Source organism: Herpailurus yagouaroundi, unplaced genomic scaffold (assembly GCF_014898765.1).
Source record: "Herpailurus yagouaroundi ecotype Mexico unplaced genomic scaffold, PumYag 190, whole genome shotgun sequence".
In the NCBI taxonomy this organism is placed as follows: Eukaryota; Metazoa; Chordata; class Mammalia; order Carnivora; family Felidae; genus Herpailurus; species Herpailurus yagouaroundi.
Genome location: NW_024412421.1, coordinates 20918286 through 20941193, shown reverse-complemented (window position 1 = coordinate 20941193; position 22908 = coordinate 20918286). Strand labels below are relative to the sequence as shown.

At 39.9% G+C, this 22908-nt stretch overlaps 1 protein-coding gene across 1 annotated transcript in view; it reads right to left on the bottom strand.

The window, feature by feature from the left end:
* The window catches only part of CYB5B (cytochrome b5 type B), a 37604-nt gene extending 15754 nt beyond the window's left edge, over window positions 1–21850 (bottom strand). The window contains exons 1-3 of the mRNA XM_040442946.1: window positions 21581–21850; window positions 1340–1468; window positions 805–834 (exon numbers count right to left, since the gene is read on the bottom strand). Coding sequence (XP_040298880.1) covers window positions 805–834; window positions 1340–1468; window positions 21581–21742 — 321 coding nt within the window. The 5' untranslated portion in view covers window positions 21743–21850. The remainder of the gene's footprint in view (window positions 1–804; window positions 835–1339; window positions 1469–21580) is intronic.
* Window positions 21851–22908: the final 1058 nt, after the last annotated feature.

Genomic DNA, 22908 nt, shown 5'->3' with positions numbered 1-22908 from the left:
ACGTGTTCAGTGATTCCAGGCCAGTGAGGAAAGGGAAGCAAGAAGCTAGCAGAAGGAAAAGGGGAAGGAGCGCTGCCTCCATGATGTTCTAGGTGGCAACTAAACTGCTGTCCCTTTAAGTGGGAGGGCAACAGACGGAAGTCAAGAAATGTGTGACGCAGTCAAGGAAATGAACAGCCCTGCTTGTGGGAAGCAAAATGGCTTCCAGATTTTGTTCCTGGTAGGTCCTGCAGCGCACATTAAGGTTTTCAAATATTTAATCTTTTGTTTTTGCTGTATCACGGAGTAAATGAAATGGATGTAGGCCTATTTGAAACTGCATGACACAAGGATTAAATCTGGGTAATAGGGACAGAAAGGCCCATTCTAGTAATTACTCCAGTCTGTAACTCCTTCAAAGACTTTCAAGTGAAAATCAACTTTCCAGTTATTTTCCCAACACAGAATTATTCTCACAGTATTTAATGTAAGAATAAGAAATACTTTTCTACAACTGAACCCATAAACTAATTTCCTTCAAAACCGTACAGAGCATGGCTTTAGAATTTCCTTTTTTTTTTTTTTTTAAAGCAAGTACAAGCATGAACAAAATGTTTCCTACTGTTCAAGACTCAGCTATTCTTTTTTTCCTGAGATGGCACTGAGTCCAAGCTCCTGAAAAGTAGGATTTTTGCTTAGGAAAAAAAGGAACACTTCCCTTGTTAAGATAATTAAAAAAAACCAAAAAACAAAAAACATTCTACCTGAGTAAACAGAAATATAAACACTTGAAACACATGAGAGAAACAGATGATTTTTTCTTACCTTGCTACCACTTTCAGGTTTAAGGTCATTCTGTTAAAAAAGGAAAACAAATAATATTTTAAGACGTATCCAAAGGCATATCTCACAATATACTTGTCTCTAACCTTAGAACATGAAGACTACATTCTGGTAGTAGAGAATTCTCTGAGGGACGTCAAGGTCTGTGGAAGGGTATTTGCCCCCACACTCCCAACTATGAACCTACCAGGGTGCCTTGTTCGAATGTTCATAGTTACCACCTTTTGCAAGAAATTGCCAAGAACAATCAAACCATTATTTTAGAAAGAGATGTTATTAATGATATTATAAAAATCAATCAAAAAAACAAAAAATCCAAAACCAGTTCTCTTAACTTTTTAGATACTACATGTGTAGTTTTACATACAAGAAGCTGTATCTTAGCTCAGTAGGCCAAATGATTTGGGGGAATATGTAGCCTGACAGCTGGGTTGATTTTCCATTTTATTAATTCATCCCTCTCCTTGTGTTTTGTGGCTAGTCAGCAGCTTCTTCTCCCAGTTCAGTTAGTTCTTACCGGATGCACATCACCGATATAGTACTGCTTGAGCATTTCTCTGGCATCAGAGGAGTGGCCTACGTCCTCAAAGCTTTCACTTGCATCTGCACCAGCTTGTTCCATTAGGACCTCTTCTCCCCCAGGATGCTACAAGGAAAAGATATTTGCTGAATAGAGTGCCCTCTGAAAAGCAAGCTAATAGAAGTTACTTTCCCCTCTTCCGCTCTTTTCTCTTTTCTTCCCTCAATGGGAATAAGGGGACAAATTGACATTGAATGCCACCTGATAGGATGCAATGGGAAAAACGAAACATGACTTCTGTGATATTTATACCAAAAGTATCTAAAATTGGTAGAATTGTGAGGAAACCTAGGACAGTTGCAAACTGAGAGTCTACAAAAGGAGTGGCCTGTCTTCACCCAAAATAACAAGGTCACAAAAGCTAAGGAAAGACCAAAGAACAGTTCTGGATTGAAGGAGGCTGGCAAGATAGGACAATGAGGAACAACATGTGCTCCTGGCTGGATTCTTTCTGCCAACATTATCAACACGGCTGCAGAAACTTGAATGGACACTCTGGTCAAAGTACGGAATTCTTTATTCTCCCTCTGTCTCCTCTCCCTTGCTCACACACTCGCTCTCTCAAATAAACAATTTTTAAAAATTAAAATTAAAATTTTTTTACATTTCCAAAATAAATAAATAATAAGTTAAATAAGTGGTACCAGGGTGCCTGGGTGGCGCAGTCGGTTAAGCGTCCGACTTCAGCCAGGTCACGATCTCGCGGTCCGTGAGTTCGAGCCCCGCGTCGGGCTCTGGGCTGATGGCTCAGAGCCTGGAGCCTGTTTCCGATTCTGTGTCTCCCTCTCTCTCTGTCCCTCCCCCGTTCATGCTCTGTCTCTCTCTGTCCCAAAAATAAATAAACGTTGAAAAAAAAATTTAAATAAATAAATAAATAAATAAATAAATAAATAAATAAATAAGTGGTACCAAAATAACTGCCTCTGTACCAAGGAGGTACTTCCAAGCTATACAACCCTGGACAAGTTACTAAGAAATTGAGATGTCTTTGTTTCCTTGTTTATAAAATGGAGATAATATGAGTAGGTATCTTAATTATTATTGTATCAAATCAGATCAGGACATGAAATACTTTGTACTCAGAGAAAGGTACAGTTTGTATAATACGCTACCATCTGTGACTCTAAAAAACAGATACATACACGTGTACATACACATAAAATCTCTCTGAAAACAGGGGCACCGGTCTGGCTTAGTCTTAGAAAGTGCAACTCTTGATCTCAGGGTGGTGAGCTGGAGCCTGTGGTAGGTGTAGAGACTATTTCAAAACAAAGAAATCTTGGGGTGCCTGGGTGGCTCAGTCAGTTAGGGATCCGACTTCAGTTCGGGTCATGATCTCGCGGCCGGTGAGTTCGAGCCCCGCGTTGGGCTCTGTGCTGACAGCTCAGAGTATGGAGCCTGTTTCAGGTTCTGTGTCTCCCTCCTCTCTCTCTGACCCTCCCCCGTTCATGCTCTGTCTCTGTCTCAAAAATAAATAAAGGTAAAAAAAAAAAAGAAATTGAAAAAAAAAATCTCTCTGAAAACAATGAAAAGAGCCTGGGAGCCAGGAGACGAGGTGGAAGGAAGACTTCACTGTACACCTTTTTGAAATTCTTTTACCAAATTAAGTACTATCTGTCGAGAAAATATTTTAAAATTACATTTAACACAGTCCCTGCCTTAAACGTTCAATAAACATTTACTTACAATGAGCAAATTTAGAATTTACATTTATGACATGTCTAAATTTGTATTTTTTAAATATCAAGTAATGTTTTTAAGTAGTTACTTTTTATAACAACCTTTTAAGCAGGAGTATTATCATCCTTATTTTAAACATGAATTCAACTAAGTATAATCTCCCAAAGTCACTTGCCTATGAGCTCCCTGAGGACAAGGATAACTTCTATTTTTGTCTCATAAAAGATCTCCATCCAGTGAGTGGGTCCCCCATGCCAGTGCATAAGCAAGCTGTTTTAAAGCAAGACTGAGAAAGACACCACTCACCTGTCATTACAACTGAATGCTCTCAGCTGTAGTAAGCCATTAGCTTTGGAATTGTGTCCCAATGTGCCCTATATACCCCAACTGTGTTAAGACGGTCTTTCCCTATGACACATCCCAACTATTATGTTGCCTTTCGGAGCAAAAGGATGACAAAATTTCTTAGCAGCTTGAGATATTTCAGGAAGTGGTTGAATTTACGAATTCCTGCACAGCTTTCTGCACAGCTCTTTCTAGAGCGACAAAGTCTTCACTTTCACCAATCTCTCATCACTTATAAATAAATAAGAAAAAGTGCCACACTTAAATATGTATATATAATACATATCCATTGTTTCTCCTGTATATTCTTTTATTTTCATTTTAATTTTTTAAATGTTCGTTTATTTTTTGAGACAATGCAAGAGACAGAGTGCAAGCAGCGGAGGGGCAGACAGAGGAAGACACCGAATCTGAAGTGGGCTCCAGGCTCTGAGCTGTCGGCCCAGAGCTGGACGCAGGACTCGAACTCACGAACCGTGAGATCATGACCTGAGCTGAAGTCAGATGCTTAACTGACTGAACCACTCAAGCGCCCCTCTCCTGTATATTCGATCATTTTAATCACTACACTACAATTTTTACTGAGTACTTATTTGATACAGTAGGCAGTGATAAAGATAAATTCATCCAGTATATACTGTCTTATAACCTTTCTTTCATGGAGGCAAGGAAGGTTGGAGAGGTAAAAACAAACAAACAAACAAACAAACAAACAAAAAACAACCCTAGGTTTAGTGCCTCTCACTCCAATATGTGATCTTAATACACATGGTTTAGAACAAGCAAAAGATTTCAAGGAACCTTTGTTACTGTTTTAGAACTCTATAAACTTCAGATAATATTTAAAATCAAATGGCAGGCCAGCTGGAGGCAGTGCACTAGGCCTGGGGTCACAGCACAACCCAGGCAAGTCCTGAGCCAAGGTAACGTGCAGGTTCGGGGTCTGGCCTGCAACCCCAACAGACTGGCTCTCAATAAAGATGGCAGGAGAGACACCCAGCTGGCTCAGTTGGTAGAGTATGAGACTCTTGATCTCTGAGTTCAAGCCCCATGTTGGGTGTGGAGATTACTTAAAAATAGTATCTTATGGTATCTTAAAAACAAACAAACCAACCAACCAACCAAAAGATGGCGGGCACCACGGCTCTGGATGGCTCTGGGTGGTCCTACCCATGTTCATCATCACCCTCCCTGTGGCCATGATCCACCACTATGTGTCCATCCAGCCCCAAAGTGACAAGAAGCTCACCCAGAAGAGTTCGAGCCCTCCATCGGGCTCTGTGCTGACAGCTAGGAGCCTGGGGCCTGCTTCAGATTGTGCATCTCCCTCTCTCTCCGCCCATCCCTCACTAGTACTCTGTCTCATTCTCTCTCAAAAATAAATAAAAACATTAAAAAAATTGTTTTTAAAAATGAGAGGGGCACCTGGGTGACTCAGTTGGTTAAGCATCCAACTTCAACTCAGATCATGATCTCACAGTTTGTGAGTTCAAGCCCCACATCAGGCTCTGTGCTGACAGCTAGGAGCCTGGAGCCTGTTTCGGATTCTGTGTATCCCTCTCTCTCTGCCCATCTCTCACTAGTACTCTGTCTTTCTCTAAAAAAAAAAAAAAAAATTAAAAAATTTTCTTAATAAAAGAATAAAAACAAAAAAAAGAAGCTCACCCAGGACCAAGTATTTGACAGCTGAAGTCCTAATTCAAAGCATAATCCTCAGAGATGAAAATTATATTCCCAAACAGTCCTTCTGACATGAAAATACTACTTCTAACCACCCAGAGTAAGGATTTTTCAAAAAAACTAAAGGGAAAATAGTACTACCTTCTCCTACGAATGATCCCACTATGCTCACAAACATGGTCAAAGGGAATTTAACAAATGTTCTCCCAATGATTCTTAGTGGTGAATGGATAAACATGACAGACATGCTTAGGCTTTGTTACAACCAAAGACCTATTTCCACTGACCTTGTGTTTCTTTGTTTTTTTGTTTTTTTTTTTTTGAGAGAGAGAGATAAAGCGTGAGCAGGGGACGGGGAGAGAGAGAGGGAGACACAGAATCCAAAGCAGGCTCCAGGTTCTGAGCTGTCAGCACAAAGCCTGATGCAGGGCTCAAACTCATGAACTGTGAGATCATGACCTGAGGTGAAGTTGGACGCTTAACCAACTGAACCACCCAGGCTCCCTGTCCACTGATCCTGTTTTAAGCCTATGCTACAGTAAAGAACTGAACTATTCACGTTATCTGCATCCTGGTGAATTCCACATCATGGTGCTTCTACTAAGCATTTGGGTTTTAGAGCATTTACTCTCTACTTCTGGGCCAAGATAATGCCAATGACCAATCAAAAATAATTCAGGCACAAATAAGTAACAATAATAAACTGATTACGTGTTACCGCTAATAATAAAAAAAAAGAAGGAGAAGGAGAAAGAGAAGAAGAAGAATGCAGGCACAAATGACTAGAGCAGCCACTGCCATGCCCACAGACAGCAACAGAGCTTTCAAAGCAAAGTGGAAAGTTTTGGAGCTAATGGATCACCAGTGGGCACTAGATGATGTCAAAGAGGAGCTCATGGCCAAAGATCTCCACTTTGAAGGCATGTTCAAAAAAGAATTGTACATCTGTATTTATTGAAGCAGGATTAGCTCTGTTGTGAACACACATTGTAGCCCTTAACCTTGTAAACTGAGCTGGGGCCTCTCAGAATAAAAAGGAGAACACAATGAGCTAGTGGACGTGCAGCAAGGATCATTCTTGTCTGAGCCAGGTTCCCCTTTATGTTTGAAACTAGAGGAAATGACTGTATTCTGGGTGACTTACCGTGAAAGAATTATTTTTAAGATGTTTAAAAAATTCCTTCTGGTGATAACAGAAAGGAAAGGCAGAGAAAGGAGAAATCCAAGCTAGTGATAACATACAAAAAACTTAGCAAAAATTCAATCTTTGGAAGAAACATTGCCAATTATAATAATTATCACGTACAATCAGCCTGATATATAAACCACAGTAAACTCCTGTTTCCTTGGGATCCAAATATCCTGAATTTTTACATCTAATTTATGCACTAGTATTTTAATAACTTCCTTCACAAACGTAATCATTTTCATTAATGAAAATTTAGAAACTATTTATGAACAAAACAAGTATCTCTATATTGTTCACCGTGAGCCTACAGAATCACATAAAGAGCAAATGTATTAAAACTTTATCCAAACAAATTCTTTTTCAGAGTGAATATTCAGGGCAGGGACGAACTTAACAAACCTCCTATGTCTCTTCATACTGTCCAGGGAAAACTGGTGACCCTGGGGTATTGATGGATTCTCAAGTGCCTTTAGGAATGATCATCTATAGGTTAAATAATGGGATATTCTTCATGTGGAGTTCAGAATAGATCAAATCAACTGAAAAAAAATCAATGTCTGGTAAGTCAACTGAACTTAAGACCCACTTATCTGGCTAAGAGTTTACATATCATTATAAGAAGGTAGAGAGGGTAAATGTTGGCAGATACAAAGAGAAAGGATGTCCAGGAATAACTGCCTGGATTAAATGTCCTAGGAAAGTGGCAAGGTGCCATTTCTGTATCAACAGGTAAATGTAATTTGCATGTTGAGTACTGTAATCCAAAGTGAATTATTTTTGACTCTATAAATTAAACCACTTTGTTTTCTCTTTAAAAGACAAATCAGGGGGCGCCTGGGTGGCGCAGTCGGTTAAGCGTCCGACTTCAGCCAGGTCACGATCTTGCGGTCCGTGAGTTCGAGCCCCGTGTCGGGCTCTGGGCTGATGGCTCAGAGCCTGGAGCCTGTTTCCGATTCTGTGTTTCCCTCTCTCTCTGCCCCTCTCCCGTTCATGCTCTGTCTCTCTCTGTCCCAAAAATAAACGTTGAAAAAAAATTTTTTTTTAAAAAAGACAAATCAGGGGCTCCTGGGTGGTTCAGTCCATTAAGCATCTGACTTTGGCTCAGGTCATGTTCTCACAGTCCATGAGTTCGAGTCCTGCATCGGGTTCTGTGCTGACAACTCAGAGCCTGGAGTCTGCTTCACATTCTGTGTCCCCCCTCCCCGCCCACCCGCCGACCCCTCTCCCCAACTCAGACTCTGTCCCTCTCTCTCTCAAAAATAAATAAATATTAAAAAAAATTAAAAGACAAATCAGTTTTATAGAAGTAAAACAGGGGAGGTCAGAATAAAATCTGTGGATCCAATTAATGTCAATATGCTAGTTGTGATACTGTAATACAGTTTTACAAAATGCTACCATTGGAGAAAATGGGTAAAAGGTATAGGGATCTATCTTTTTTAATGTTTATTTAACTTTGAGAGAGAGAGAGAGAGAGAGACAGAGACAGACAGAGACAGACAGAGACAGAGAGAGAGCATGCAAAGGAGGGGAGGAGCAGAGAGAGAGAGAGAGAGAGACAGGATTTGAAGTAGGCTCTGTGCTGAGAGCGCAGAGCCCAATGTGGGGCTTGAACCCATAGACCATGAGATCACGACCTGAGCCGAAGTTGGATGCTTAACTGACTGAGCCACCCAGGTGCCCCTATTATTTTTTATAAGTACATATGAATCTATAATTATTTCAAAAATATTTTCTATTAAAAAATCAAGTTGAGCAACGTGGATGGAACTGGAGAGTGTGATGCTAAGTGAAATAAGCCATACAGAGAAAGACAGATACCATATGGTTTCACTCTTATGTGGATCCTGAGAAACTTAACAGGAACCCATGGGGGAGGGGAAGGAAAAAAAAAAAAAAAGAGGTTAGAGTGGGAGAGAGCCAAAGCATAAGAGACTGTTGAGAACTGAGAACAAACTAAGGGTTGATGGGGGGTGGGAGGGAGGAGAGGGTGGGTGATGGGTATTGCGGAGGGCACCTTTTGGGATGGGCACTGGGTGTTGTAGGGAAACCAATTTGACAATAAATTTCATATATAAATAAAAAAAAAATCAAGTTGAATTCCCTAATTATACACCCAAAAGAAATGTGTATACATACATGAACTCATACACACACACACAAATGATCACAGCTGCATTATTTGTTATGACCCTGAACTTGAAAACCCAATGCCTATAAGCACAGTATGAATAAATTAAGGTATAATTCTACAGTAGAATCCTAATCAGCAATGAAAAAGAACAAACCACTGCAATATCCACAACATGAAAGAATATAGACAGGGAATAAAAGACACCAAACATAAAACAATATAAACTGTGACACTCTCATTTGTAGGAAGCTCAGAAACAGAACAAATCTATAATCTTAAAGTCAACAGAACATGTACCTCTGGGGATGATGAAGAAAACAGTGATTAGGAGGCACAAGGAGAGGTTCTAGCATGCTATACAGTTCTAGATGGTGGTTATCCAAATATGTTCACTTACTAGAGTGACACCATATGGCTAAAACTTAGGAATATACAACTAGTGGGAAAATAAGCTCCAAAATATCATATACACAACTACCCTTGCGTATATAGTCAAATGATCTTCAACAAGCGATGCAATACCACTCACAATAGGGAAGGGGCACTCTCTTCAACAAATAATGCTGGGAAAACTGGATATCCACATACAAAAGAATGGAAATGGACTCTTATCTTACATCATGGACAAAAATTAATTCAGATGGACTAAAGACCTAAACAAAAGACCCAAAACTATAAAACTCCTAGAAGAAAATATAGAGGAAAAGCTTTAGGACATTGATTTGATAATGCTTTCTTAGATATGACATCAAAAGCATAGGCAACAAAAGCAAAAATTGACAAATGGGACTACATCAAATTTAAAAACTTTTATGCACTGAAGAACACGATCACCAAAGTGAAAAACCAACATAATGACTGGGAGAAAAGATATGTAAATCACAAGGGTTAATATCCGAATATATAAAGAACTCCTAAAATTCAAAAAAACATCAAATAACCTGATTATAAAACAAGCAATGGACTTAAGTAGACATTTATCTGAAGATAATCTCCAGATGGCCAGCAAGTATATGAAAAGATGGTGAATATGAGTAGTCACTGGGGAAATGCAAATTAAAACCACAATAAGATCCCACCTCACACCCACTAGGCTATTATAAAAACACACAAACAAAACAACCACCACCACCATTGGGTGAAACCCAGAAAACCCAGAAAATAACAAATGCTGACAAGGATGTGGAGATATAGGAATAGTTGTGGATTCTCAGGAAAGTAAAATGCTGCAACCACCAGCAATATCCATCTCCGGAATTCTTTACATCTTGTAAAACAAAAACTCTATGCACATTAACAATCTTTGTTTGATTTAAAAGGCCTCTTTCATCTGATATTAATATGTAGCCACCTCTCTCTTTTGGTTAGTATTTTCATGGAGTATCTTTTTCCATCCTTTCACTTTCAACCTATTCGTGTCTGGATCTAAAGTGAGTCTCCTGTAAGTAAGTAAGTAAATAAATAAATAAGTAAATAAATAATAAAGTGAGTCCCCTATAGACAGCATATTGTTGGATCTTGTATTTTTATCCATTCTGCCAATCCTGGTCTTTTGATTTAAAAACTTAATCCATTTACATTTAAAGTAATTACTGATGGGGCACCTGGGTGGCTCAGTTGGTTAAGCGTCCGACTTCAGCTCAGGTCACGATCTCTCATGGTCCTTGAGTTTGAGCCCCGCATCGGGCTCTGGGCTGATGGCTCAGAGCCTGGAGCCTGCTTCCGATTCTGTGTCTCCCTTTCTCTCTGTCCCTCCCCCATTCATGCTCTGCCTCTCTCTGTCTCAAAAATAAATAAACATTAAAAAAAAAATTACTGATGAGGAGGGACTTAACTCTCTCAAAATTAAAAACTTTCATACATCAAAGACATTATCAATATAGTGAAATAACAAGCTATGGAATGGGAGAAAATATTTGCAAATCAAATATCTAACAAAGGACTGATGTCCAGAATATAGAAAGAAATCCAACTTAAGAGCAAAAAGACAAACAATTCAATTAAAAATGGGCAGAGTCTGATTAGGTTTTTCTTCAAAGAAGATACAGAGGACCAGTAAGTACATGAAAAGATGCTCAACATCATTAGTCTTTAGGGAAATGCAAATCAGACCACAATGAGTTACCACTTTACACCTGGCTAGAATGGCTGTAATAGAAAAAAATAGTAAGTGCTGAAGACAATATGGAGAAACTAGAACTTTCTGGTTCTACTGCTGATGGAAATGTAAAACGCTGCTGTGGAAAATGGTTTGGAGTTTCCATAAAAAGCACAGAATTGACATATGACTGAGCAATTCCACTCCTGGTATATAACCATATGCACTGAAAACAAGGACTCAAATACTTGTATGTCAATGTTCACTGCAATATTGTTCACAAATAGCCAAAAGATGGAAACAATCCAAGTGTCCATGGATGAATGGTTGAATGGACAAACAAAATGTGGTATATACATAGAAGGGAGTATTATTCGGCCTGAAAAGGAAGGAAATTCTGATATATGCTACAACACGGATGAACCTTTAAGACATTATACTAACTGAAAGAAGCCAGATACAAAAGGGCAGATATAGAATTATTCAATATATATGTGCTGCCTAGAATAGTCAAATTCATAGAGACAGAAAATACAACGGTGATTACCAGGGGCAATGGAGTTATTGTTTAATGGGTAAAGTTTGAGATCAGGCTGATGAAAAAGTTCTGAAAATAAGTAGCAGTGATAATCATCTAACAGTGTGAATGTATTTAATGTCACTGAAGTGTACAGTTAAATATGGTTAAAATAATCAGTTTTATGTTATGTAGATTTTACCACAAGAAAAATTTTAAAAACCAACATTATGTTAAGTGGAAAGGATCCAGACACCAAAGGACAAATATTGTATGATTCTATTTATGTAAAGTACCTAGAATTAAGCAATTCCAGAGAGACAAAGCAGATTAACAGTTATCAGAGGAAGAGTGAAGAGGTGGTAGTTATTGCCTAATGGTTACAGGGTTCTGCTTGGGGTGATGAAAAGTTTTAGAAACCGGTATCGGCATTAGTTGCACAACACTGTGAATGAAATTAATGCCACTGAATCGTACAACGAAAATGGTTAAATGGCAAATGTTATATGCTATATATTTTGGCACAATAAAAAAATAATAAGGCTAGGTTTACATACCTGTAATTAATATTAGCCAAAAATTTACTTTCATCTGAATCACAGCAAAACAAAACAAGTGAAACCAAGAATTCCAGGGTTAACTTAAATAATCTAGATTCGTGGCCTACACTATTGAAATCTATTGGACAATCATAAGCTTCTCCCTATTTTTATTCAGTGTAGCTAATGTAAAGCAGTACAGTACATATTTCCCATTTTTTCCAGGACCTGCTTTACTTTTGAATCTCATATGAATTTACAAAAAATTATTTTGACTTGGATAGCCTTTGTACTTTTCACACTAATGGATCTTGTCCCAGCTTTTATTATGTAAGCAATTACACTGGTTACAAATAAAATTTTTTAAATATACTACACAGCAATGAAGATCACAGACTTTCAAAAGGGATGAAACAATGACTGGGATCCATTCATTTCTCTCTCAATCCAGCAATAATCAAGTGAAATACTTCAAAGATACAAAGGAAATTTTGTAAAGTCCTCTGGTGAAGGATTTTAGTCAGTTCATTTGTCCAAAGAATCTTCCTTAAGTTCATTTCCTATGTATTACTGAAAAGAAGACAGAAAATTTATGTTGTAATACACGAAAGAGAGAGAACAAATTACTAACAGAAAATGCACTTCTAGGGCACCTGGGTAGCTCAGTCAGTTAAGTGTCCGACCTTTGGTTTCAGCTCAGGTCATTATCTCGCGTTTTCATGGGTTCAAGCCCTGCGCTGGGCTCTGTGCTGACAGTGCAGAGCCTGGATGGGATTCTCTCACTCTCTCCCTCTCTCTCTGCCCCTCCCCTACTCATGCTGTCTCTGTCTCTGTCTCTCTCTCTCTCTCTCAAAGTAAATAAACTTTAAAAAAAATTTTTTTTAATGTTTGTTTATTTTTTTGAAAGAGAGAGACAGAGTGCAAGAGGGGGAGGGGCAGAGAGAGAGGGAGACACAGAATCTGAAGCAGGCTGCAGGATCTGAGTTGTCAGCACAGAGCCTGACGCGGGGCTTGAAACCATGAACCATGAGATCATGACCTGAGCCGAAGTTGGAAACTCAACCGACTGAGCCACCCAGGCGCCCCAATAAACTTTTAAAAAATAAAAAAGTAAAGAAAATGCACTTCCGGATTACTAATTCTAGGCAAAGGATGGAGGACAGATGGTAGAAAAGAAGAGAACGGGAATATGACAGTAATGGAATAAAAATCATGATGGGAAGAAATTACACAAATTCTCTGTGAGTGGAAATCCCTTAATGATGTCATAAAAATGTAACAATAGGGATATGCTAAGGACCACCTGACCAGAAGCATTAAGATTTCAGAAGCTGCAAAATTAGGCGAGGTGATGAGAAGAAGGACCTCTAGCCAAAAGATCCAAATAAGATGTGGAGGCTGAGACTTTGGAGAGGACAATAACCACTTTCTGAACAACAGTCTAACAGTGCAGTGAAACAGGATAGACCTGAACGGTGAACAGGGGGAAATGGTGCGGGTCCACAGCATTTGGATTAGAAAGAACCTAGTAAGGCAGAGGTGCCATCCAGGAGAGACTAACTTGATGGTTGCCAGAAAGGGTGTAACCCTGGCAGTCACCACTACCCAGGGTCCAAATTTCAGGTCTGCAGATCCAAACATAACTTATCCACACTAGAATAAATCTCACTGCTACAGATTCTCAAAATTCCTTAGGTATCTTCATAATATTCATTTATTACGATTGCAATTATTTATTTGATATCTTTGTTCATCTGTTAGACTATAATCTCCATAAGAAAAAGAACCATCCTGGGGCGCCTGGGTGGCTCAGTCGGTTCAGCATCTGACTTCAGCTCAGGTCATGATCTCACGGTTTGTGAGTTCGAGCCCCACGTCCCCGTGTTGGGCTCCGTGCTGACAGCTCAGGGCCTGGAGCCTGCTTCAGACTCTGTGTCTCCCTCTCTCTCTGCTCCTCCCCTGCTCACACTCTGTCTCTCTCTCAAAAATAAATAAAAATTAAAAAAAATTTTTTAATAAAAAAAAAAGAAAAGGGGCCATGGTTGTCTTTTTCATGGCTGTATTCTAGAACATTGGATGCCTGGAACACAGTGAGATCTAGAGAGCCCTCACTCTGTCCTCCTTCTCTCCCATTTCCCCTCTCTCCCTCTCTTCCTCTCGGGCATGTATGCCACACCCATGCCCACAGGCAAACGAATAAATGAAAGTCCATTTGTTCATCCAGGGCATCTCACCTGGACAGTGCTAGAGATTAAATTCTGCCTCATTTGATTTCTAGTTTTCCCTAGGACTAACCACTTGAAACTACTCAAGGAAAGAAAAGTATTCTTCCTATAGATTTGTTCATTTCGTAAGTTAGAGGACAACCAAACTGTACTTTCTTTTAACCAATTCTGGTAAGAATTGGTATTAGTCAGGCTCTGAAGCTTTCAGGGATACCCTCAGTACCCTGCTATCAAACCAAGCCTGCATTCTCAGTCTTTAAGACAAGATTACTCTCTACCTTGTGTGACAATTACTTGTGCACAGATCTCATTCTCCCTTACAAGTCCAAGGCATCATTTTTTTTAAGTTTATTTATTTTGAGAGAGAGAGACCGAGAGAGAGAGAGAGAGAGAGAGAGAGAGAGAGAGAGACAGACACACAGAGTAAGAGAAAAACCCAAGCAGGCTCCTCCCATCACTGCGAAGCCCGTTGTCATGGGGCTCAAACCCACGAACTATGAGATCATGACCTGAGCTAAAATCAAGAGTCAGATGTTCAACCGACCGAATCAACCAGGTGCCCCCAGGTCCAAGACATCTAATTCACCTTTACATCTTCAGAGCATCTGCCACTTAGCACCTAAAAGATGCTGCAAGGAACAAATACATTTTATTATTTTTTTAAATAAGTTTACTATTAATAAAAATAACCTCAATCAACCAACCAATGGTCCTTAACATTCAGCTCTTTATACCAGGCACCATAAGTCTTCATATGCATTATCTGTATTAATTGTCCTAACTCCGTGGAGTAGGTACTGTTACCTCTATCTTACAGGTGGGAAAGGGCCTTTGCAGAGCTATTTGCCCACAGTTACACAACTATTAGGTAAAGCACAAAACTGAACCAGACACTTGGCCCCCAAAGCCAGCATCCAGACATTACAATTATATTTCATATACACAAAGAACAAAATTTCCTTTAAAAAAACAAAAAACAAAAAAACACTGTTACGAAAATGAAAAGGCAAAATACAGATGGGGAGAAAAAAGTCACGATACGTATAAGGTTAACCCTTACACGATGTGGGGGTTGGGGTGCTGTCAAACCCCAACCCCCACACAGCTGAAAATCTGTATACAATTTTGGACTCTCCAAATACTTAACTACTAATAGCCTACTGTTCACCAGAAGCTTTACCAATAAGATAGTCAATTAACACATAATCTGTATGTTATATGTATTATACACTGTGTTCTTACAATAACATAAACTAGAGAAAAGAAAGTGTATTAAGAAAATCATGGGGTGCCTGGCTGGCTCAGTCAGTAGAGCTTGTGACTCTTGATCTCAGGGTCATGAGTTCAAGACCCACACTGGGCATGCAGCCTACTTCAAAAAAAAAAAAAAAAAAAGATCATAAGAGAAATTACTATATATAAAAAAAAAAAAACCAACCATGTGTAAATGGACCCATGCAATTCAAATCCGTTATTCAAAGGTCAACTGTATCTGAAAGGACTTGCATCCAGAATGTATGAAGAATGTTTTTAAGTCAATAAGAAAACAATCCAATTATAAATGGGCAAGATTGAACAGACACCTACAAAAACCCATACAAATGGCCAATCACACCATGATGACACTCAACATCATTAGTCATCAAGGAAATGTAAGTTAAAACCACAAATTCTATACTAGCACACACCCATTAGGATGGTTAAAGTAAAATGACAAATACCATGTGTCAATGAGGGTGTGGAGAAACTGGAAAATTCATACATTGCTGGTGGGAATATAAAGTGATATACACAGTTTGAGAAAAGGCCTGACGTTGCTTAAAAAGTTAAAAAAAAAAAAAAAAAAAAGTATGACCCAGCAATCTCACTTTTTATTTAACCAAGAGGAAAGAAAATACGTGTCCACACAAAGCCTGGTACATGAACTCTCACAGCAGTTTTATTCACAATAGCCAAAAAATGGAAACAACCCAAATTTCAATCAACAGGTGAACAGATAAATTTCAGTACAATCATACAATGAAATGAACACATAAAATTAAGATAAAAAGCAATAAATAGGAACTGCTGATACAGAAGAAAAACACAGATATGTGAAGCCAAAGACACTAGACACAAAAAAGTGATACCACTGTTCTAGAATGTTAGAAATCAAATCAATGGTTGTACAAGAACAGAGTGACAGATACATTCTATATACTGTGATGGTGATTTCACAGGTGAGACATTTGTCAAAACTCACTGAACTCTACATATAAAATCTGTACATTTTTTATAATGGTTATTCATTCTTGAGAGAGAGAGAGAGAGGGAGAGAGGGAGAGAGTGGGAGAGAGAGAGAGAGGGAGAGAGAGAGGATGAGCAGGGAGGGGCAGAGGGAGAGAAGGACACAGAATCCAAAACAGGCTCCAAGCTCTGAGCTGTCAGCACAGAGCCCAACGTGGGGCTTGAACTCACAAGCCGTGAGATCATGACCTGAACCAAAGTTGGATGCTTAAACGACTGAGCCACCCAGAAGCCCCTATATTCTGTAATTTTATTCTATGTACATTCGATCTCCTTCCCTTAGGAGAGAGGAAAAAAAAACCTAGAAAAATATTAATAACCCAAATGTTCATCAATAGGAGACTGCTTAAACAAATTCTAATCCATACAACAAATTCTATAAATAGGGAAGTATTCCAGGAAGGGATATGTAAAGATTCTGAAGATTTACACTTAAGTGATAAAGGCAAAGCACAGATCAATGAGGATGTTATGTTAGCTTTGGGGTAAAAAGAGTGGGAGTGACCACATTTACTTTTGCTTGTATATGCAAAACAAAACTCTGGAAGGATACACAAACAACGGTAGTTAAATTTAAGAGGCAGTAGAACTGGGCAGATGGAAAGAAGGCTTTTTTCACAGTGTACCTGTATACCCTATTTAAAAAAAAAAATTACCTAGGCACCAGAAAAAGGTACCTGCTCTAAACTTCCCTTTATCACATTCCCAATCATTCCAAATTAGATCTAAAATGTGAAAGAAGGTAGCATAAAACAGACCTAATTCCATACTCAGCAGCCTGAGGCAAATCCTGATGTAATAGGCATACACAGATCAGGGGTGCCCCGGGTGGCTCATTCGGTTGAACGTCTGACTTCAGTTCAGGTCATGATCTCATGGTTCGTGGGTTTGAGCTCTGTGTTGGGCTCTGTGCTGACAGCTCAGAGCCTGGAGCCTCCTTCAGATTCTGTGTCTCCTCTCTCTGCCCCTCCCCAACTCACTCTGTCTCTCAAAAATAAATAAATGTAAAAAACACACACACACAAAAAAAACCCCAGATCAATTAATAGATACTATAATTTCATTAAGGAATACTACGATTGGGGCATCCAGCTGGCTCCGTTGGAGCATGCGTCTCAAACTATAATTCTATTTCCCTATTTATTTGTACATATTTGTATATATTGGTATATGCACAGAAGATGTAGAACAGTTCAAACAAATTCTTGGAATTGAAAGTTTTACTTTCTTCCATTCTGTGTTGCTTTTCCCTCCAACCTTTTCTTGACTTCTTGGCCAAAATCATCTACTTGAAAAATAAAGTGCTTTCTTGTTGGGATGAGCACTGGGTGTTGTATATAAGCCAGTTTGACAATAAATTACAGTAAAAGAAAAAGAAAGTGTTTTAATGTCACCCCCATCTTAAAAGGCTTCAGTGGTTTTCCAATACATTTAGGATCAAATTCTACCTACCCTGCCTGGCCTGGCTCCCACCCACCTCTCTGGCCGTTCTTGCCCTTCATTCGCTACCCCAATGGCCACAGCCGCTTTGGGTCCCACTGACGGACCAAACTCTCACTTGCCTCTGCAAATACTATGGGAATGCTTTTTTCTCTAGTCTTCCCAACTAGTTCCTTCTCCTCAGCTCAGTTACCTCACAGAAGTTACCTCACAGAAGCTTTCCAGAAAGCTCTTTTTAAAGTACATCTCCCCACCACCCCCAATTTTCTTTCTCAACTCCTATTTGGTTTCCTTCAAAGAAAGCACCATCATTGAACGTTTGTCTCCTTTTGTTTTGTCTCCCGTGGAAGAGGAGCTTCAAGAGGACAGAACCATGTTTACTTTTATATGCCAGAAGGACCTAGTACCACAGCACCTGACAGTCAGCACCTACACTGTGGAACGAGTAAAATGCTATCCTATCTGTAGGCAAGTCCTAAGGTAGTATTCCCACTCATGACCATGGTCACTAAAAAATACATACAAAACCTCAAAATATCACAATGTATTATTTTAAGTTATTCTTTTCAGTAATGGTTATTTATACATAAGACAATGGCGCCCAAACTTTTCTCACCTGTGATACACGGTACGAAAATTAGAATACTGACTGAAACCAAGGCTCACAAAATCATACTGACCCTTGCGAAGGGAGTTATACTTTGTTATTTTCTAGCCCAAGTCATAAGACAGTATAACCATTTTTCTGTGACTTTTCTATACTACTAAACAGCACAAAGACAAAGATGTGTACTACTGCAAGGTTCTGGGTTTTCATTAATGATTTCAATAAGTCAAACCCATACCACTAATTCAAAAATGCAAAATTAATGTTAGGGGAAGGATAATTCAATTACATTACCAATTCTAAATCATCACATTCAAACTCCAGAATAACATTATAAACATATTTATTTAAAAAAAAAAAAAAAAGCAACCTACAGACACAGGATATTCAGATTAGGGACCTCTTTCTAAGGAGAAGCCCCGAAGTATTTCAATTATAAGAAGGATGAGAGCTGATACAGGTCCTCCCACCTCATCTAATAGCAATCCTATTCTTCCAGACCTGCAGGCCAAAACCTTTGGTGCCATCTTTGACTTCTCTCACTCCTCAAATCCATTGCATCATCAAATCCTATTGGCTCTACCATCAAAATACATCCCCAATCTGATACTTCTCACCATCCCCCATTGCCACCAGCCTGGTGCAAGCTACCACCCCTTGCCCAAATTACTACAATAGCCTCCTTCCTAACTGGACTCCTCAATGTGGCTTTTGCCCTCCTTCAGTCTCTTCTAAACATTGCAGAGGGATACTGTTAAACCATGAAGTCACATCATGTCACTCCTCTGCTCCAGTTTGAGTTCCTCTCCTAAAAGTCAAAATCTTTCATGAAGCCTACAGAGCTGTACTTGATCTGCCCTCACCTGATCATGCAGACCTCATCTACTACTCTCCAGCCACTACAGGCTCCCCTCACTTGTCCTCCCAACACTAGACATACTCCCACCTCAAGGCCTTTGAACTTGCTCCCTCTGCCACTCCCACTCTTCCTGCAGATATCCACATGGCAAGCTCCCTTAAACTTCCTTCTGGCCTTTACTCTAGTCATTCTCTTAATAAAACCAACTCTGGCCATCATACCTAAAATTTCAACCCCTCACCCTCACACCTTCATTCCATACACATCCACAGTCCTCTTCTCTGCTTTATTTTTCTTCTTAGAACCTACCACTACCTAACACAGCATACATTGTATTTACTCTGCTTACTGTCCACTCCCCATCGACTAATCTGCATGAGGGCATAAATAGGGCATATCCACTGCTGTCTCCTCAGCACCTACAACAGTATCTGGCACATAACAGACACCTGATAAATATTTGAATGAGAAAATAAATGAATGAACAGGCTTGGAATGAGCAAGATAATAGGAACAGAGAAGACAGATCAGGTAAGTAAGAAGAGTTAATTGCAGGTAAAGCTCTGTGGCTCAAACTTCACCTGTGATGTTTCTGGCTCCATCAGCATGTGGGAACCCGGTCAGCAGCCACTACTCAAGGTTGAACTAATGTTCAATCTTGAACTAACATCCACTACAAGCACTGAATGCTTCTTCAAGTTCATTATGTATTCTAAGTCAATCAAGAAGAAATTTGGGAGAGGAGCACTTGGCTGGCTCAGTCAGAGGAGCACACGACTCTTGGTCTTGGGGTGGTGCATTTGAGCCCCATGCTGGGTGTGGAGATTACATACATAATACATAAATGAGAAATTTGGGGGAAATGAAACCACAAATGAAAAACATCACCTACCGTTATGAATTATGCTTTAACACGCTACCACCCACAATTGAAACTTACAATGAGGCATATGCCTAAGGACCTAAGGCCAGAATTTTGAAGTAATGCTATGTAGATAAGAGAAATCAAGGGATCTATCTAAACCAGATTCTGCCACTAATCAAATGTATGACTAAAATCTCTGTGAACCTGTTTCCCACCCTGTTAACATAAGGATCACTACATCCAAGTCACTCTCAACTAGTCATCCAAGGATGAAGTAATGGGAAAGTACTTTTAAAGTACTGTTTTAAAAGCATAAAAGGCCATACCCCATACAAATACAAGTTGATAAATTCTAAGATGTTAACTTACTGGCCATTAAGAAGATTTATTAAAAACAACGTCCTTTTGGGAAACTTCACATTTCAAAACTTTCTATAGATTTATAAATCAGGATGTAGGGGCATCTGGGTGGCTCAGTTAGTTAAGCAACTGACTGTGGCTCATGTCATGCTCTCACAGTTTGTGGGTTCGAGCCCCACAGCAGGCTCTATACTGTCAGCTCAGAGCCTGGAGTCTGCTTTGGATTCTGTTAAAAAAAAATTTTTTTTAATTAAATAAATAATCAGGATTTAGTGATTCCTCCCCTAGGCTCCAAATTAAGAAAATATATATTTTACTAGCATATTTGCTTCACAAAAACAACTAACAGAAATGAAGTTTTTCCCAGTTACAACAAGGTTATACTTCACAAGAATTTCCAAGGAATTAACCGCAAGATTATTAATCTATTACTCAACATGATACACATCAAAAAAATATATATGTTAATATGTATATATATAAATACCTCAAAGTGTCAAGGATTGGGGTGGGAGCAATGACTGCCAAGGAGCAAGAGAGAACTTTTTAGGATGATGGAAATGCTCTGTCTTAATTGGGATTTTGATCACATGGGTGAATGCATTTGTCAAAACTCATCAAACTGTACATTTTAAATGGGCACATATTGTATGTCAATTACACCTCAATAAAGTTAGATACATTAAAAGTCTATCCTATTCCCTTAAACTAAAAAAAAAAAAAAAAACAAAAAAAAAAAAAAAAAATCACTCAGTTGCACCATGGTCTCAAGAACTTGCATAATGAGATCTATTGCAACAGGTTTGAAGATTTAACCAAGAGGATGTCAATGGCCGAAAGAGTCAACTCATGACCTTCCGGCCTCAGGGTTAACTCAAATTAGAAAAAAATAAAAGCAGCATAATCAGGGGGTAAAAATGTCAGCTTCTTATAAAAACCAAAAATGCTATTAGTTAGGAAGACACAGCGGAAATAGCACAGGTTTGGAGCCCTTCAAACCTAGGTTAGAATGGTTATAGGCTGTTAAGCATGTGACCTTGAGAGCCCTCAGTCTGGAGGCTCAGTTTCCCTTTCTGTAAAATGGGAATAATGATGGCTTAAGAGTTTGTCCTAGGGCACAGTTAAGTGCTCAGTGTATGATATGCAATTCATGATACTAATGAAGACCGGAATTTAGCGCTGGCATGCAGATCTAAGACCCCTCGGTTTTCGTCTAGGGGAATCGTGGCCACTTATCGCCCTCCGCCAGGCTTCATTTCCCTCCTATACATATCCACCCTGCTGCTTCTCTAGTCCAGACCGCCCCTCTCCCATGCAGTTCCCAGGGCCTGCGCCCCACCTCCCGGGCCCCCACCTCGTTAAGGAAACGGGTGATATCGTAGACTCGCCCATGGATCACCAGCCATATCTCCTTCATGGAGTTGTGTTTCGCCACCTCCTCCAATCGATAATAGGTGACGGAGGTCTCGACCCCTTGCCCTTTCCCATCGTTGCCGCTTGCTTCCACAGTCGCCATTAGGCCTGAGACACCTCTTCTCCACCACTAACCCGGTTTCCAAAGCTAACTTCCTCGAGGCGGGCCCTGAGCTCAGCTCTCCCCGGCTTCCGTAACCAGGGCCGTCGGTGGGCTCCTGGCAACAGCCAATCATGCTCCCGGATAGTTCCTGGTTCGTTTTCTTTTCACCAATGAAACAACGGATTCAGGTTCAAGTTCCACCCACCTCTCGCCCGATCCTTGGAGCGTAGGCCTGGTTCGAGGTCCGACTAACCAATCAGAATCGTCCATCCCTCCAATCTCACCAATCACATGCAGAGATTTTGCAAAGACTCCTAACGGAGACGGATAGACAGGTGTTAAGCAAGGGAGGTTTCACCTTCACTCCGCGTTGCCGCCTGCACAGTGTGGGAAGAGGAGGCAAAGTCTCCATTTTCCTGTTTCCTTCCCCTTCCCTTCCTTTCGCCGTGGACCTCTTGAGTCACACGAAGCTTGTTTTTCCCCACCTCTTGCGCGGCTTGTATTTCAGGGCGGGTTTACATCTTTGTTTGCAGTCTTCAGACTGTGATCTGTTGTTGCCCGTCTAAGTCTCATTTTCCCAACCAATAAAACGAGCAAGATAACCTCATCCCTGCAGAGAAGTTTGGCCGATTAAGTGAGGGAGTGTATCTCTACAGCGCTTGACACAGTAATCAGAACATAAATAACAGCAGTGCTAGAAAAAAGGGGGGGGGCATATAATTGGCCTAAGGCCATGGACAGGTAGGGTATGGCGTATCCCAAGTTTCTGACAGTACTGAGAATCTGATTTTGTTATACATCAATTATATCTTACAGCTGGGAAAGGAGATCTGATTTGTTTTTAAACGTTTGTTTATTTTTGAGAGAGAGAAAAAGAGAAGGAACAAGCGGAGGAGGGGCAGAGAGACCGAGGAAGACGCAGAATCCAAAGCAGGCTCAGCGCTGTCAGGGCAAACCCTGACATGGGGCTCGAACCCATGAACCGTGGGATCACCAGAACTGAAGTCGGAAGCCTTACGACTGAGCCACCCAGGCGCCCAGGGGATCTGAATTTTAAATAAATTATTTGGTGATCAGAACATAGCTATGCTATTTTCGTTCCCGTGTGTTATAAAATAAAATTCACCTCAGCTGTTCCCAGCTAGAGGTCCCAGCATTTTGGAGTT